The sequence below is a fragment of the Mirounga leonina genome, unplaced genomic scaffold, assembly GCF_011800145.1.
Source record: "Mirounga leonina isolate KUSES-001 unplaced genomic scaffold, KU_Mleo_1.0 Mir_173, whole genome shotgun sequence".
In the NCBI taxonomy this organism is placed as follows: Eukaryota; Metazoa; Chordata; class Mammalia; order Carnivora; family Phocidae; genus Mirounga; species Mirounga leonina.
The window spans coordinates 10,756,042-10,775,322 of NW_023270447.1; the positions used below are offsets into that span (position 1 = coordinate 10,756,042).

Here is a 19,281-nt window from a genome sequence, read left to right on the forward strand (position 1 = left end):
AAACTGATGGTGGCTGACGAGGTTCAAATCTCCCCCGCCTTCCCTCTGTTTCTGTTTCCCCGCCTCCTCAGCGGAAGCCGAGCGCCAAACTCAAATTTTAGCAGGACCGGGACTCCTTTAGGCTAGTTCCGTGGGCTGGGCCTGCTGGACTTTTCCGCTTACTGGCAGGGGCAGCGGACCAACATGAGCCAGGTTCTGTTCCAGGAGCTCGTCCCGCTGCAGGTGAAATGCAAAGACTGTGAGGAGAGGTGAGGTTCCCGGTTACCCCGTGCCCGCGGGTGGCGGTTGGGGTCCGGCCAAGGCGGGGGGAGGGGGGAAGATGGCGGCTCTGGCCAGTGGACGCCGGCTTGCGGCTGGGTGTGCGGCCGGCGTCCCGGGACGCGGAGAGAGTCCCACCTGGAACCTGATGTTACCTCTCTCACCGAGTTGGCGGTTGCGGAGGGCACAGGAGGGAGAGTATGAGCAAATGGAAAGCTGACCCGCGTCAAGTTAATAAAAAAAAAAAAAAAATTATTTTTTAGTTCTGAACGGAATCGTGGAGATTATAGTTCTACTCTTTGTTTTTGACAGAGAAAGTTAATTTTGTCCGGAGAAGTGAAGTAATTTACACGAGAACTCCGAACAAGTTCACTGCAGGGCCGACGCAAGAACTCTGGCCTTGGCTCCCAGCCCTTTTTTCGCTCTTCTTTGAATTATATTGGAAGTAAATTTAAGCTTCAGCTTAAAAAAGGTTTTATGGTGTAGTGCCTTTACATTAGTCACTAAAAATAAATTACGTTTATTATTATTATCATCGACTAGAAACAGTAGAGGAAATGATAAATTTCATTCATTCGTTCATTTAACAAATACTGCTTATGGCAAAACACCTTGCTGGGTACTGGGAATATAGTGATCAGGAAGAACAGTCCTTGTTTTCGTGGGGTTTACAGTCCAGTGGAGGAGGAAATAAAGGCCAGTCTCACATAAAAACACAGAATTACGACTTTGACAAAGGTGCTGGTGCTGTTGGGGCTTAACAGATTGGATTAGAAGCCAGGAGGTTTTGATTTTGTCTCCGTTCCGCCGCTCAGTAGCTGACTCTTGTTTCCTCATTTGTAAAACTGACATAAGGTACTACATACATAATATGAGGATCAAATCTGAAAATGTCTGTGAAAACTAAAAGGTGTGGAAATGTGACGTTAAAAATGAAGGCATTGCTTTATTGAGTAATGTGTAGCTAGTATATAGCTCAGAATTAGGTCTAACATCAATCCGCAAGCCAGGCAAGGAGATGATACCAAAGCTAGCAGCTGCATGTGGAGATGCTGTAGGGTATTTGAGTTGGTCATTCTTTTGTGCTGTCCAGTACGAGAGTCACATATGGTGATCGGACTTCTGAAATGGAGCTAATTCGAATTGATGGTGTGGTAAGAGTTAAAATGCGCATTGAGTTTTGAAGACTTACTAGGAAAAAGAATGTAAAATATCTCAATTTTTATGTTGATTGTAAAGATGACGCTATTTTGCATATATTGAATATGTATAATGTTGGGTATAAATTACTAACATAACAAATGTTAATAAATATATTCTGAATATCATACACTTGGGAAATTTATATTTGACATATTGGATATATTCAAGAAAATATTACAATTAATTTACCTGTTCCTTTTAATTTTTTTTAATGTGGCTTCTAGAAAATTTGAAATTACATATTTGGTTCATATTTGTGGCCTCCATTGTATCTCTGTTGGACAGCAGTGTTCTAGAATAATTATAGAAATATAAAGGGGGGAGCATCATTTCTTAACTCCAATATTGGAACTCCTAGTTCTCCATTTCATTATATTGCCATCACAGTTATCTTCTTAAAACACATTGTCAACCTTTTTACTCCTCTTGTTTAGAAACCTTTGATATATTTCTATCACCTGTAGCAGGGATCGGCAAACGGGCCCATGGGCCAGGTGGCCTTCTGCCTATTTAAGTAAAGTTTTATTGGAACATAGCCATTCTCATTTGAGAATTGTCTGGCTGCTTTTGTGCCGTAAAGACAGACATGAATAATTGTGACAGAGACCTTATGGCCTGCAAAGCCTAAAGTATTTACTATCTGGCCCTTTGCAGAAAATATGCTGGCCCTGACCCATAGGGAAAGCAATCTGGACTTTAGTTAAATATTCAAGGCCAGGGCGCCTGGGTGGCTCAGTCGTTAAGCGTCTGCCTTCGGCTCAGGTCATGATCCCAGGGTCCTGGGATCGAATCCCACATGGGGCTCCCTGCTCGGCGGGAAGCCTGCTTCTCCCTCTCCCACTCCCCCTGCTTGTGTTCCTGCTCTCGCTATCTCTCTCTCTCTGTCAAATAAATAAATCTTAAAAAAAAAAAAAAAAATCCAAGGCCAGTTCAGCTCAGCAAGTATTTATGAACACATACTTTATACCAGGAATTGTCCTACATGCTGAGATTGTCTGGCTTCCTCTCTCTTTATTCCCCTGCCTCCTGACAACAACAACAAAACCAATTTTCATTCTGGGCCTTAAGGAACTCACACTTTAATAGGGGAAACAAAAACATCTTCTTTGGAGAGGCAGCATAGCACAGGTTAAGAGTTCAGGGTCTGGAGCCAGGTTATCTGGGTTTAAATCCCATTTCTGTCACTTACGGACTGATTTTGTACATTTTTTCCTTGTGTCTCATCTTTAAATTAATGCTTATAAAAGTACCTGCCTCACGGGATAATTAGGAGCATGAAATCAGTTAATACATACAAAGTGCTTAGAACAGTGCCTGAAGCACAATAAGCATTCACTGAACATTATTAAAGTGTGATGAATGCATGAAGTGACATCAATATACTAAAGTCATAAAGAAGGAACGTCAGTGGAAGATAACTCAGAGAGCTCTGGAGGGAAGAATGCAGAATTTTGAAGCCCATGGTTTGACACCAACCTCTTTTTTCATTTTTGTTTTAGAAGTTCTTTTTCCCATATGCTAGTCATACAAGACTACTTATCCCTTGAATGTACCTGATACTCTCTCAATACCATACTTCTATTCCTGCTCTTCTCCCTGCCTCAGTTGCTTCTTCTGTCATAACCTTCAAGGTCTATCTTAAATCCCTTCACTGTAAGGACCTTTTCAAAGTTGCCCAAGTTGAAATTAATTGCCCTATTCATTTATTAGATAGCATAGTGTAGGTGAAAAGTCTGAGTTCTAATTTGGGCTCTGTAAGGTGACTTTAACCAAGTTTGTAACTGTGCACCTCAGCTTGTTCCTTTGTAAGACAGACGTAACTATTTACTTAGTAAGATTGTTGTTAAATAAGGTATATGTAAAGCGCCGGGTAGATACTCAGTAGTGTAGGTGCTCAGTGTTAGTAACCCTTCCCTTCCTTCTCTTGAAGCACTAAAATTCAATCAGAAGCAAGTCTGGATAGAGTCATTTAATCTGATTTGAGGACATGGACCATGTTTATTTCTGTTTGTATCCCTAGTATCCAGCATACTACGTGGCTTAGAGTAGCTTTTATTTGTTTGAATTGAAAGGTTCAGGTCACAGCTTCTAGGTGGCGGAGGTGGGCTAGAATCCAATTCTGCTAATGCCAAATCTAACTGATAGGGAGGATGTTATGTGAATTTATGCGTTGTTCAGAGTATGACATTTATTTTGAGAAATAGCATTTTTTATGAGTTTTTATTGATTTGTTTTATATTGTTCCTATGACAACCATTGTAATGGAGAAAATAAGATTGTGATTTCAGATACTATATTTTCTGAAAGCTCAGGTTTTTCTACAATATACTTTGGAGGCAGGAGGGAGAGGTTTAATCTATGGGCCTTTCCTCCTCTCTTTTTCTCCCAAAACGAATGCATTATAGACATTTGGAATATATGCAACAATATCATTAATATGCTTTAATGTGATTCTTCTGGTACTATCTAAAGAATACTTTACTAAATGACTTCTTGATTTTTTTTAAACAAATTTATCAAGTATGACAGGACTTTTGAAAGTGTATGTTACCATAAAAAGTTATCTACTGCAGTGTTACATGCCCTGTGGCAGTATGTTTTAGAAAAAACTTCAAGACAAAAACCAAACATAATGACAATGTAGATCTGAAAATGTCCTCACAAACCTAACTCAATTCACTTATCGTACAAATTAGGAAATTAAAAGGTTTTTCCCCCCAAGAATACTTAATTTTTTTTTTAAAGATTTTACTTATTTGCCAGAGGAGAGTAAAAGCATGTGTGCACAAGCAGGGGGAGTGGGAGAGGGACTGGATCCGAGCGTAAGGCTTAAGCAACTGAGCTACCCAGGCGTCCCAAGAATATGTCATTTAAGTAGAGTTAGAGTAGAAATTTGCGCTAGATAATAGAAAAATAGAAAAGCATTTTCTTGTTCTAAAAATAATTCTTCCTGGGGGTGCCTGGGTGGCTCAGTTGGTTAAGTGACTGCCTTCGGCTCAGGTCATGATCTCAGGGTCCTGAGATTGAGCCCCACATCGGGCTCCCTGCTCAGCGGGAAGCCTGCTTCTCCCTTTCCCACTCCCCCTTGTGTTCCCTCTCTCGCTGTCTCTCTCTGTCTAATAAATAAATAAAATCTTTAAAAAAATAAAATAAAATTGATTCTTCCTGGGCGTCTGCCTTTGGCTCGAGTCATGATCCCAGGCTTTTGGGATTGAGCCCTGCATCGGGCTCCCCGCTCAGTGGGAAGCCTGCTTCTCCCTCTCCCGCTCCCCCTGCTTGTGTTCCCTCTCTCGCTGTCTCTCTCTGTCAAATAAATAAATAAATAAAATCTTAAAAAAAAAAAAATTCTTCCTATCTGTGGTATTTGCCAGTGCTGCTTGTTCCTTTTCACATAACAAGTTATGGTAACCTTGGGGCGCCTGGGTGGCTCAGTCGTTAAGCGTCTGCCTTCAGCTCAGGTCATGATCCCAGGATTTTGGGATCGAGCCCTACATTGGGCTCCCTGCTCAGCGGGGAGCCTGCGTCTCCCTTTCCCACTCCGCCTGCTTGTGTTCCCTCTCTCCTGTCTCTCTCTCTCTCTCTCTCTCTGTCAAATAAATAAATAAAATCTTTAAAAAAAAAAAGTTATGGTAACCTTATCATCTGGTAACCTCATCATGCTAAGATTTAGCATCCAATCATATGTTCAATAGGAAATTTAACTAAAATGACATAAAAAGCCAAAATAAAAATTTCAAGTTGTAGCATAAAAAAATCTGGACAATTGAATCTGGCCTTGCTCAACTATTAACTAGTTTTTCCAACGCTTGGCTGCTAGGTCTATACTTTTTACTTCTGCAGTAGATAAGTAGCAGAATGTGGGAAAAATTTAAAACACATCTTAAGATGTTTAAGAATAGCTTAAAATTGAACAAATTCTATTTGTTTACTTTTGTTTCCTACACATCAGGGAAAGACCATTGTTTTTTAATTCTAGCAGAATATAGAACTTTTGTGCAGAGATGTTTTTTCACCAATTTTTCCCTTTATTTCCTTGATCATTTAAACATCTTTGCTCAGTTTGATTAATGGTTATGAGCACCTTGATTTATATGCCTCTGTCTGATACTGAATTCTCTCAGATGCAGTAGAGAATGTGGAAAGCTATGGTTTCTTTTGGAGTTCAGAGTTACTCTAGGTTAAGGTGGATAATAAACTGTTGACATACTTCCATGGAGGTATTGCACAGGGACTATATTGAACAGATGTAGTTGGTGGATTTTGTGTATGTATAAGGGAGGGGAATGTGTTATCTTACTTTCTGGATTGTAAACATTCCATGTATTCCAATACTGCTTCACATTTTAAGTTTTTCAAGTGGAATCTCATAAATCAATTTGATCATTTGAATTGGTAATTATTTTTAATGTGGGAAGTTGTTATTAAATTGATGGTTTGTTTGGCTTTCAGTAGATGCTATTTTAGAATCCGGGCAATAGGTTATATTCCAGACTAGTAATGGGAATTCCACATTGTTTATCTCATTTAATTCTCACAACAGTCCCATTTTACAGGAGAGAAAAAATATAATCTCTGGTTAAAAACCTGATTACTTACTAGTGGAAGAACAGGAACTTAAACTCCAAAACAACGGTATGCTTCCCAAATATCCTTTCATAACTTAGGGAAAACCTGTGGACGATCTTGCAGCTTAAGACTGAAAACTTCAGCTAATACAAATGACAGTGCTAACTCATTTCATATGATTGTTTCTGACAATTGGATATATCTTTTCATATAGGAGAGTAAATGTTAGAGTGAGCATTGAACTACAATCAGTTTCCAATCCAGTTCACAGAAAGGTCGGTATTAATTTCTTTTGAAATATTTTCTTTTTTTTTTTGAAATGGAATTTCTATGCGTTATAATTATTTTTGTTCTTTAAGAACATGAGATCTTTTGTTACACCAGCTTGCTTTTTAGTTTTGGGCCAGTTTGTAACTTGCAAATCTGGGGTGGTAGAATCTACTAAGACAACAACTGAGAGATTATTATACCATATGTTTCTTTCTTCTTCTTTCTTTTTTAAGATTTTACTTATTTATTTATTTATTTATTTGAGGGGGGTGGAGTGCGTGTGCGGGGGAGGGGACAGAGGGGGAGAGAGAGAGAGAGTCTCAAGCAGACTCCTCACTGAGCGAGACCAACTCAGGGCTTGATCTCATGACCCTGAAATTATGACCTGAGCTGAAATCAAGAGTCAGATGCCCCACTGACTGAGCCACCCAGGTGCCCCTATATCATCTGTTTCTAAAGCATACAGGAAGGATTGGGGATTGGGAGAATTGGGGGTTAGATTTGCCCAATGCACTTAAACGTTGCTGGAATATAAATTGCTACCCTGTAGAATTGGCATTTCACGTTGTACATGTGAGGATAGAATAAGTTGGAAGTACTGCAGGGAGATATTTTTGAATCTTTGCCTTTTGAAGGGAGTCATTTAGAGCATCAGTCCTATATGATCTTCAGAAGTATGAGTCATTAGTGATATGGATACAGACAAGATGACTAAGAAATACAGCATCTGTTTTCTCTGTGTCATAGCTTTCCCTAAACATGATATTCAAGGACCTTGTACTATTAGTAGTAGCTTCAGTTTTTTTTATAGCATCTTCGGGTGAATTTCAAGAAGTACTTCTGTAGAAGCTGCCTTCAGGCAGGACATTCTGAGGCAGAGCAAATACCTAGATTGCTAATTTTCTGGAGTAGAGATTATATGTTATATTTTTTACATGTTATTCCTTAGGCCTGTTGCACCTCTTCATTTTCTAGCTCTACCCATAAGTGGTTTAGATTTTTCTAGGACCCTAGCAGTTCCTCAGTAGCCACGAGTAGATTTTATTTCAAAGTGGAAGCTTATTCTTAACCTGAATGCTGATTCATTCTTCATTAGGCCTCCATCATCTTGTTACTATGCCTGTTTTCTTTATATCAGTGTTCTCTAAAATACGTAATTTCTGTGTACTTCTCTGTCAGCATTAGCTGCTGTCATGTTCTGTGATACTGTAAATTTATGTAGAAAGTGGTCTTTATGAAAGATATTCGCTTAATGTGAAACTGAAAACAGATGGGAGTTCCATGTCAGCGGCCACCTGGAGTAGGAGAGAATAGCCCTTAGGAAGAAGCCCTGGCAACATGTTACTTGATACCCCTGTCTTCTGCCTGAGACACAAATGCTCCTTTTCTAGGATACATGATTGCTTGTCATTTCAGCTGATATATTGCCACTTTTGAAATATCAGATAATTAACTTATGGGAAACTGAAAATAAAATTGAATATGGTGTGGTCAGTGGTAGAATGTTTTTATCATGCTATAGTGCAGCAAGGACCAGTTCTAAATTATCCTAAGCCTCTAACAGGATGGTATTCCTCAATTTTCAACTCCTAGCATTTAACTAGTTTTTATAGACCCCCACATGGCTCTCAAGGAGCAGAATATCTACCCCTGTTTAAGATTCTTAAGTCTCTTAAAGACTAATGAAAACCCAGCTGCACCAGAAAACAAAGTCATCTGAAGTATATTGGTGATACATTGTTGTTACTGGATAATTTCACTTCTAAGAAGGAAGAAATTACTCTAAAAGCCTGGTCTATTGAAAACATTAAAAAATAACAATCTTTCTTTTAGGATTTAGTTATCCGTCTGACTGATGATACTGATCCATTTTTTCTGTATAACCTTGTTATATCTGAGGAAGATTTTCAGAGGTAACTAAATTTATGTTTCTGTTTTTATATTTAATCTGGGAAGTAAGTTTTATTGATGTATTGGTAGTATTCTCTTTGAAATGCAGCCTATTAGGAACATTTAGGTATTTTGAGAATACTGGACTGCTTATACTGCTTATACTATAATTATTCAGGATGTTTTTGAAAGTAAATATTTCATAGCTTATCAGAATTCTGCTTACAACAGCTCAAATTTGGAGCTTTAGATAAATATATTGACCTTTTCCCTCCCATTGAATAAATTCTTAAAAACAGAGTTCTCTAGTTCTTGATTATAATGGATATTCGGTAAATAAAAAAAGAATGTTTTAGGGTTTTAATTAAAGATAGTAATTAAATTTTTTAAAAATCTCTTTTCTTCTGTATAGCTTAAAATTCCAGCAAGGCCTTTTGGTAGACTTCTTGGCTTTCCCACAAAAATTTATAGATCTCCTTCAGCAATGTACTCAAGAACATGCCAAAGAAATTCCAAGGTAAGTCTCGTAAGAGCACTACATCATTAAAATTCTCTCAAGAGAAACTCTTCTTTGTAAGACAAATTGATGGCAAAATATTTTCTATGTGGTATTAGTACTCCTGTCTATTTTTGACTGGGTTTAGGGCTATTAAATGTCAAATTTTAAGGAATCATGGTTAAAATCAGAATATTTACCCCTTAACTTTCATGTCTTGACAGTCATTAAAGCTATCTGAAATATTTAACAGCATCAAGTATATGATTTTATAATGAACTTGGATAAGAGGAATAAGATTTTGTGTTTATATGTGTATATTCATGTTTGTCTGATGCTAAAGCCTGATCCTTTCTTTGTAAAGTTCACTAACCTTTTATCTGTTGGTTTCATCAATTGATGATTGTTGTTTGAATCAATTATTTTGTTAGGAACTACAAAGTTATGCATTTCTAATTCTGTCATTCTTTTTATATTTATTAGGTATAATTCTTTTATAAAGAAGAACTTTTCCTCATCAGTTTGGGCTATTTGATTACTATGGAAAGGAAAGGATAAATGCTTAATTCTTTTAAATTGTCAATTTTTAGAATGAAGAGTTGTTACTCTAGTTACTTTTGTGTTTTCAATCGGTTTTTGGTTTGTTTTTATTTTTCTACTTTGTCTTTCATTGTGAACTCCCACAGACATTTGTATATTCACTGTATTTCAGTGAATCCTTTTTCTATTTCTTGCTCAATTTTTCCATTTTACTCTTAGTTTATTCAGTTTTACCATTGGGAGTCCTTTTATATTGGCCCCTGTGATTCCAATATGCCTCCTTTCCCAGTGCTTCTCAGCATCAATGATTCACTGGAGCTTATGATTCAGTGGGAGAATTTCACTATCTCATAAGTGTTGTTATATTGTGACACTTTCTTTTCAAAGGTTTTTGCTACAGTTAGTTTCTCCAGCACCTATTTTGGATAACTTACCTGCCTTTTTAAATGTGGTAGAGACAAATCCTTTTAAGCATCTTACACACCTCTCACTAAAACTTCTACCTGGAAATGATGTGGAAATAAAGAAGTTTTTAGCTGGCTGTTTGAAATGTAGCAAGGTAAGATTTAAATTTAAGTTATTCTTTTAAAAATGAGTACCAAAAGACTCTGATAAGTCACTGAGGAGTTATAGTGCAATTAGTTTTTGTTTTCAGAATAAAGTATTGTTAAAGATGTCTAGTAAGTTTTTATAATATGTAAGGAATTTATTTTTACTTTATTGTTCTTTTTTTTTTTTCCATTTAATCAAGATACAGTGAGGGTAGAACTGGGCCAAAAATTGAAAAACTAGGTCCCATGGTTTTTATTAATTTTCTGTGATCTGGGTAGGTCACTTAAACTGTTTTATCATGGTTTCATCAGCTGGTAGATAAGTAGGGAAATATCTACTACCCTATTACATCTGTCTCAAATGAGGAAAAAGATATGAAAGTATCTTGAGAATTACAAAGTGCTTTATAATTTTATAAGGTATATGGAGCAAGAATACAACATTAGGATGCCTCTTCATAGTTTTCATAAAGACTTTTTAGTCAAATGCTATAGATTAGTGCATCTCAGATTTTAATGGTATGCAAATCCTCTAGAGATCTTGCTCATTCTGATTGTGAATCAGAAGGTCTGAAGTGGAACCCAAAATTCTGCATTTTTAGCAAACTCTCAGGGTGATGCTGATGCTATACTTTGAGTAGCACAGCTACAGATGATTAAATTGTAAGCTGCGTAATTTTATTGTTTTTATAAATAGGAAGAAAAATTATCATTGATGCAATCACTAGATGATGTTACTAGGCAACTGAATTTCACACAAAAGGTAATTCAGATTTCATTTTGTTTTTGTGAGTCCTCCAAACACTGGCTCTGAATTGCTTCTCGAATCCTGTCCAGGCTTTTGTGTATTATTTTTTAAAGCATGTTCCTTTGAATTCCCTCTCCTTTTTGCCACCTTTCCCCTATCAGCAAATTATCTTAATCTGATTGCTTTCTCTGATAGTTGATTCCATCCAAACATTTCTGTTACCTTCAATATATAACACATTCCTTTCAGGTCTTCATTAAATAATATATAGTACCTGTCATATGTTAGTTCTTTGCTCTTTTATTCACCTCACTCCTCCTGTCTAAAATGATGTTTTGGTTCATATTTTCTAAACCTTTCCCTTCCATACTTGTGTTATGACTTATTTTGATAGGCTTATTATCATTTCAGTTATAGCTACTACCTTTTTGCCCTTAGTCCTTGAAACCGAAGACTGTATCTGATAAGTGGCATGGCTTCAGGCAGAAATTGTCCTGTACAATGTAGCCCATCTAGGAAATCTATGTTACTAGGTTTGATATGTATAAGTGAACCACTCCATATAACTGACTTGCTCTACCCTGGTTTACTTTATTTCTTAATGTCAGAGGAGAGGATTAGGTAGTGAAGAGCCAGATTTAACTAAAAGGTTAAAGATAGTTAAGCTTGACTTCTGGATCATGTTAGCTCTAAAATTCTTTTATTCTAATCTTGATTTCCTCAGATTAAAAAATCTGTGTAGGAAAAGGCTTTGAGTATGTTTTGGAAAGCTGGGATTCCTTTTCTTTAATATCCTTTGCAAATATTGCCATGTTCTAAGCTAATAACATTCACAAGACTGTCTTAATATTTTGTGTTGAACTCTAATACAGACATTATCAGAAAAAATCCAAGAATTAGATAAGTTGCAGAATGAATGGGCATCACACACAGCTGCATTGTCAAATAAACATTCCCAGCAATTGACAAATGAGAAAGAAAAGGCCTTGCAGGTATGAATGTTAAAGAAAATAGAAAATTATTTTGTTGCTGCTGTTAGTCATTTTGTTAGTTATAAAAGTAATATATGCTTGCTTTAATATGTTCAAACATTACAGAAGTATTAAAAAAAAATGTTGCTCATTAAAAGTCTTATTACCTAGAGGTAATTTATATACATTTTGATATGTGTTTTTCCAGTCTTTTCTCTTTATATGTAAATAATGTGTCCTTTATAAATATTTGTTCATATTTATAAATTTAGAAATATGTAAATTATATATTTGTACACACATAGTGGATTTTGGTTGTATTCTATGCTAATGAGGTCCCACAGTATATATTGATTGTAACTTTTTTCACCTAACATGACATCATAGGTCATTCTTTATCAGTTCAGATATTCCTTTTTAGTGGCTGCATAGTATTCATTATTTGGGTACAACATAAATTAACTACTTACCCAACTGGTGGACATTTAAATGCTTCAGTATTTTGGCTGATGCAAATAAACTACAGTGAACATTCTTTGTTCCTAGAAGTGAGATTGCAATAGACCTATTAAGATACTAATGGATATTGCAAATTTGGTAGCCAGAAGGGTTGTACCAAGTCTAAAAGATAGTGTATGACATTACTTATTTCCCCATATTCTTTTTTTCATTTTTATTAAGTTTTTAATTTTAATTCCAGTATAGTTAACATACAGTGTTGTATTAGTTTCAGGTGTATGATATAGTAATTCAACAATAATATACATTACTGAGTGTTCATCATAAGTGTACTCTTTAATCTCCATCACCTGTTTTACCTATTCCCCCACCCCATGCCCCTGCGCAGATAACCATCAGTTTATTCTCTATAATTAAGAGTCTCTTTCTTGGTTTGTCTTTTTTTCCTTTGTCCATTTGCTTTTTTTTCTGAAATTCCACATATGAGTGAAATCATATGGTATTTGTCTTTTGCTGGTTTACTTACTTTGCTTCGCCTTATACTCTAGCTCCATCCATGTTGTTGCAAATGGCAAGATTTCATTCTTTTTATGGCTGAATAGTATTCTATATATATATATAATGGGATATAATATAAATATATACATATAATGGAATATATGTATACACACACACACACACACACACACACAAACACCCCACATCTTTATCCATTCATCTATTGGTAGACTCTTGGGCTGCTTCCATAATTTGGCTATTATAAATAATGTTGCAATAAACATAGGGGTGCATATATCCTTTTGAATTAGTGTTTTTGTATTCTTTGGGTAAATACCCTGTAGTGTGATTACTGGATAGTAGGGTAGTTCAATTTTTTTTTTTTTTAACTTTATTTTCTTTAGTAATCTCTACACCCAATCTGGGGCTCAAACCCACGACCCTGAGATCAAGAGTCATACGTTCTTCTGACTGAGCAAGCCCGGAGCCCTTATGGGTAGTTCCTTTTTTTAAAAAAATTTTATTTATTTATTTGACAGAGAGAGACACAGCGAGAGAAGGAACACAAGCAGGGGGAGTGGGAGAGGGAAAAGCAGGCTTCCTGCTGAGCCGGGAGCCCGATGCGGGGCTTGATCCCAGGACCCTGGGATCATGACCTGAGCCGAAGGCAGACACTTAACCAACTGAGCCACCCAGGCGCCCATGGGTAGTTCTATTTTTAATTTTTTAAAAAGATTATTTATTTATTTATTTTAGAGAGAGAGAATGAGAGTGAGAGAATGAGCAGGGAAAGTGGCAGAGAGAGAGGAGAAGCAGACTCCCTGCTAGGAGCCCGATGCAGGTCTCTATCCCAGGACGCTGGGATCATGACCTGAGCTGAAGGCAGATGTGTAACGTGCTGTCCACCCAGGTGCCCTTCTATTTTTAATTTTTTGAAGAACCTCCATACTGTTCCACAGCAGCTGCACCAGTTTACATGAGGTGCATGAGGGTTCCTTTTTCTCCACATCCTCACCAACACTTGTTTCTTGTGTTTTTGATTGTAACCATTCTGACAGGTGTGAGATGATAGCTCATTGTACTTTAGATTTACATTTCCCTGATGATGATATTGAGCATCTTTTCATTTGTCTGTAGGCCATGTGTGTCTTCTTTGGAGAAATGTCTGTTCATGTGTTCTGTCCATTTTTTTCACTGGATTGTTTGTTTTATTGGCATTGAGTTATATCAGTTCTTTGTATATTTTGGATGCTAGCCCTTTATCAGATACGTCCTTTGCAAATATCTTCTATTCAATAGGTTGCCTTTTAGTTTTGTTAATTGTTCCCTTCACTGTGCAGAAGCTTTTTATTTTGATGTATTCCCAATAGTTTATTTTTGCTTTTCTTTCCCTTGCCTCAGGAAATATATCTAGAAGAATGTTGCTATGGCCAGCGTCAGAGAAATTACTGCCTGTGCTCTCTTCTAGGATTTTTATGGTCTCAGGTCTCACATTTAGGACTTTAATCCATTTAGAGTTTATCTTTGTGTATGGTGTAAGAAAGTGGTTCAGTTTCCTTCTTTTGCATGTACCCGTCCAGTTTTCCCAGTACCATTTATTGAAGAGACTATCTTTTTCCCATTGCCTATTACTGCCTCTTTTCTCAAAGATTAATTGACCATATAATCGTGGGTTTGTTTTGGGCTTTCTGTCCTGTTCTCTTGTTCTCTGTGTCTGGTTTTGTGCCAATACCATACTGTTTGATTACTACAGCTTTGTAATATAACTTCAAGTCTGGGATTTTGATACATCCAGCTTTGTTGTTTTTTTTTGTCTTCTAGATTGTTTTGGCTATTTGGGGTCTTTTGTGCCTTCATACAAATTTTAGGATTATTTGTTCTAGTTCTGTGAAAAATGCTGTTGATATTTTGATAGGGATTACATTAAATGTGTAGATTGCTTTGAGTAATGACATTTTAACAGTATTTGTTCTTCTAATCCATGAGCATGGAATATCTTTCCGTTTGTTTCTGTCAGTTTTAGTTTCTTTCATCAATGTTTTATGGTTTTCAGAGTATAGGTCTTTTACCTCCTTGGTTAGATTTATTCCTAGGTATCTTATTTTTGTACAGTTATAAATGGGATTACTTTCTTAATTTCTCTTTCTGTTGCTTTATTATTAGTGTATAGAAATGCAATGGATTTCTATACATAGATTTTGTATACTATGATCTTACTGAATTCATTTATTCTAGTAACTTTTGGTGGAGGTTTTAGAGTTTTCTATATATAGTATCATGTCATCTGCAAATAGTGAAAATTTTATTTCTTCCTTACCAATCTGGATGCCTTTTATTTCTTTTTCTTGTCTGATTTCTGTGGCTAAGACTTCCAGTACTATGTTGAATAAAAGTGGTGAGAGTGGACATCCTTGTGTTGTTCCTGATCTTAGAGGGAAAACCATTCAGGATGATGTTAGCTGTGGGTTTTTCATAAATGGCCTTTATTATGTTGAGGTATGTTCCCTCTAAATGTACCTTGTTGAGGGTTTTTATCATGAATTGATGTACTTTGTCAAATGCTTTTTCTGCATCTATTGAGATGATCATGTGGTTTTTATCCTTTGTTATTGGTATGTGTTAACATTGATTGATTTGTGAATATTGATCCATCCTGGCAACCCAGGAATAAATCCCTCTTGATCATGGTGAATGATTTTTTTTTAGTGTATTTGAATTTGGTTTGCTACTATTTTGTTGGGGATTTTTGCATCTATGTTCACTAGGGATATTGGCTTGAAGTTCTCTTTTTTTGTTGTGTCTTTATCTGATCTTGGTGTCACGGTACTGCAGGCCTCCTAGAATGAATTTGGAAGTTTTCCTTTCTCTTTTATTTTTTGGAATAGTTTGAAAAGAATAGGTGTTCACTCTTCTTTAAATATTTGGTTGAATTTACCTATGAAGCCATCTGGTCCCGGGCTTTTGTTTGTGGGGAGATTTTTCATTACTGATTCAATTTCATTGCTGGTAATCGGTCTGAACTTTCTCTTTCTTCCTGAGTTTTTTTGGGAGGTTATATGCTTCTAGGAATTTATTCATTTCTTCTAGGTTGTCCAATTTGTTAGCATATAATTTTTCATAATTCTCTTGTGACCCTTTGTATTTTTTTTTTTTTTTTTTTTTTTAGTTTAGCTAAAGGTTTTTCAATTTTGTTTTTCTTTTTTTTGGAACTAAATTTTTTTTAATTTTTTTGTGACCTTTTTTTTTTTTTTTTTTTTTTTTGATGAGTCTAGCTAAAGGTTTATCAATTTTGTTGATCTTTTTAAAGAACCAGCTCCTGGTTTCATTGATCTGTCCTTTTTTGTTGTTGTTGTTTTTTCGTTTCTGTGTCATTTATTTTTGCTATAATTTTTATTTCCTTCTGCTGGTTTTGGGTTTTGTTTATTCTTTGGCTCCTTTAGGTGTAAGGTTAGGTTGTTTATTTGAGATTTTTCTTGCTTCTTGAGGTAGGCCAATATTGCTATAAACTTCCCTCTTAGAACAGCTTTTGCTGCCTCCTAAAGATTTTGAACAATTTTTTCATTTTCATTTTTTTGCATGTATTTTTTGATATCCTTTTTGATTTCTTGATTGTCCTATTCGTTGTTTAGCAACATATTATTTAACCTCCATGTATCTGTACTCTTTCCAGATTTTTTTTTTTTTTTTTTTGGTGATTGATTTCTAATTTCATAGCATTGTGGTCAGAAAAGATGAATGGAATGACTTTGATCTTTTTGAATTTGTTGAGGCTTGTTTTATGGTCTAAAGAATGTGTAGTCTGCTGTTTTCTGATGGAATGCTTTGTATATATCTATTAAATCTGTCTTGTCAATATGTCATTCAAAAGCACTGTTTCCTTGTTGATATTCTGTTTTGATGATCTGTCCATTGATGTAAGTGGGATTTTAAAGTCCTTTACTATTATTGTATTACTGTCAATTCACTCCTTTATGTTTGTTATTAGCTGCTTTATGTATTTGGGGCTCCTCAGATATGTTGGGTGCATTAAAAATATATGTTGGGCGCATAAATATCTACAATTTTTATATCTTCTTGTTGGATTGTCTCCTTAATTACACAGTGTCCTTGTCTCTTGTTATAGTCTTTTTTTTTTCTTCAAATTTTTATTTACATTCAAGTTAACATATAGTACAATATTGGTTTCAGGAGTAGAATTTAGTGATTCATCACTTACATATAACACTTAATACTCATCATAACAAGTGCCCTCCTTAATACCCATCACCCACTTAGCCTGTCCCCCACCCACCTCCCTCCATCAACCCTCAGTTTGTTCTCTATCACTAAGAGTCTCATGGTTTGCTTCCCTTTCTCTTTTTTATTTCCCTTCCCCTATGTTTATCTGTTTTGTTGGTAAATTGCATATATGAACGAAATCATATGGTATTTGTCTTTCTCTGACCTATTTCGCTTAGGATAATACACTCTAGCTCCATCCACATCATTGCAAATGGCAAGGTTTCATTCTTTTTGATGGCTGAGTAATATTCCATTGTGTATATACGCCACATCTTCTTTATACATTCATCAGTTGGTGGATGTTTGCTCTCTTTACATAGTATGGTTATTGTTGATAAGTTTTTGTTTTAAAGTGGAATACCAGTTTACACTGCCATTCTGAGGGTGTATGATAATACCTTATAATAACACATTTTCATATGTGTATTGACCACTTGGATATTCTCATGTGAAGTTCAAGAATACTCTTGCCTGTTTTCATCTTTAGCCCATTTTTATTTATTTATTTTTAAAGATTTTATTTATTTATTCATGAGAGATAGAGAGACAGAGGCAGAGGGAGAAGCAGGATCCCAAGGAGCAGGGAGCCCAGTGTGGGACTCGATCCCAGGACCCGGGAATCATGACCTGAGCTGAAGGCAGACGCTTAACCATCCGAGCCACCCAGGCGCCCCTAAAGATTATTTAAGACAGGGAAGGAGAGAGCGAGTGAGAGAGCACAAGCAGGGGGAGTGGCAGAGGCAGAGGGAAAAGCAGACTCTGCACTGAGCAGGAGCCCGACATGGCGCTTGATCCCAAGACCCTGGGATCATGACCTGAGCCAAAGGCAGACGCTTAACCGACTGAGCCACCCAGGCACTCCTAGCCCATTTTTAAATTAGACTGTTACTATTTTACCTATGGATTTGTAGGGATTTTTTTGTATGATCTGGACTTGAGTCCTTTGTCAGACGCATGCATTATGAATATTTTCTGTGTGTGGCTTGCCTTTTCATTTCTCTGTGGTATAAAGTAGGCATAGTATATCTTTATTATGTATATTATAAACATTTTCTCCCAGCCTTTGTCTTTTACTATTTATTGTTGCCTTTTGCCCTATATGGTTCTTTTTATTTGGATGTCATCAAATCTGTCAATCTCTGCTTTTATGGTCTAAAGCTTCATGTTTGGAAAGCCTCTGCCACCCAAGGTTATAAAATCTATTCCTTCAATATTTTCTTTTAATACTTTTACTTTTTTTTGTTGTATTTAACTTTTTAATCTGTTTGAGATATATTTTTGTGGAGTACAGTATAAGATAGGTATTTTTTGACATAAAGTCAGTCATTTGTTCTAATACTATATATTCCACTGATTTAAAATGCAACTTTTAATATATTCTAAATTCCTTTGTATATTTAAGCTTGTTTCTGGAGTGTTGGGGAGAACTAATATCTTTCACATCTTCTAACCCAATAGAGAGAATATCTTTTCATTTATTCAGGTCTTATTTAAAACAGGCTTATAGTTTGCTTTTTATTTCCCTCTGAATTCTTTCTTTCTTTTTTTTTTTTTTACAGTTCTTACTAAATATGCCTAGAGATTTTATAGTTTTTTGCTGTATAAATTGGACCATCTATGTCCCACCATTGTGATAATTTTGATTGTTGTGCATTAATGTCGTACTCATTAATTGTACATTATATTTACAGATTCTGATAGTTTTAGAACTGATTGTCTTAGGTTTTTCAGGTAAATATATAATGTATAAAAATGGTAATTTTTTTTTTTTTAAGATTAGTGTCTTCTTTTTCTTGTACAGAAAAGTGCTAAATAGTGAAATCCTTTCCTCATTCTATTCTTTTTTTGGTAAATAACTTAAAATATCTCATCTTTAAGAATCATGTTTGCTCTGCATCAGAGAAAGTTTTCTTTTGTTCTGTGTCCTGAGAGTTAAAGAGTGCTAAGTCAGATATAGTGATTTTGGGGGATTTAATCAAATAATCATGTCATTTTTTCCACTTTTATCTAATGTAATAACTGATAATGGATTTTATTTTATTTATTTTTAGAGAGCTTGTGCGTGTGGGGAGGGGGGTAGTAGTGGAAGGGGCAGAGGGAGAGGGAGAGAGAATCTCAAGCAGGCTCCATGCCCAGTGCAGAGCCTGATGCAGGGCTCGATCTCATGACCCTGAGATCATGACCTGAGCCGAAATCAAGAGTCAGACACTGGGCGCTTGGGTGGCTCAGTCATTAAGTGTCTGCCTTCGGCTCAGGTCATGATCCCAGGGTCCTGGGATCGAGTCCCACATCGGGTTCCCTCCTCGGTGGGAAGCCTGCTCTCCCTCTCCCACTCCCGCTGCTTGTGTTCCTGCTCTCGCTATCTCTGTCTCTGTCAAATAAATAAATAAAATCTTTAAAAAAAAAAAAAGAGTCAGACACTTAACTGACTGAGCCACCCAGGTGCCCTATAGGCAGTGATTTTAAAATTTTAGTGTGTATCAGAATCACCTGCAGTGAACAGAGTAGAAAATGTAAAGGTAGTCCTATCCCTCATACTTCTTTCTTTTT

The 19,281-nt window shown here is 36.1% G+C and overlaps 1 protein-coding gene across 2 annotated transcripts in view; it reads left to right on the forward strand.

Annotated features, from left to right (window-relative positions):
• Window positions 1-14: 14 nt before the first annotated feature.
• Window positions 15-19,281, forward strand: part of SASS6 (SAS-6 centriolar assembly protein) — a 53,827-nt gene continuing 34,560 nt past the window's right edge. For both annotated transcript variants that reach the window (XM_035017934.1, XM_035017935.1), the window contains exons 1-7: window positions 15-248; window positions 6,242-6,302; window positions 8,131-8,210; window positions 8,600-8,704; window positions 9,611-9,782; window positions 10,472-10,537; window positions 11,395-11,514. In XM_035017934.1, the coding sequence (XP_034873825.1) occupies window positions 184-248; window positions 6,242-6,302; window positions 8,131-8,210; window positions 8,600-8,704; window positions 9,611-9,782; window positions 10,472-10,537; window positions 11,395-11,514 (669 nt within the window). In that variant the 5' untranslated portion in view covers window positions 15-183. The remainder of the gene's footprint in view (window positions 249-6,241; window positions 6,303-8,130; window positions 8,211-8,599; window positions 8,705-9,610; window positions 9,783-10,471; window positions 10,538-11,394; window positions 11,515-19,281) is intronic.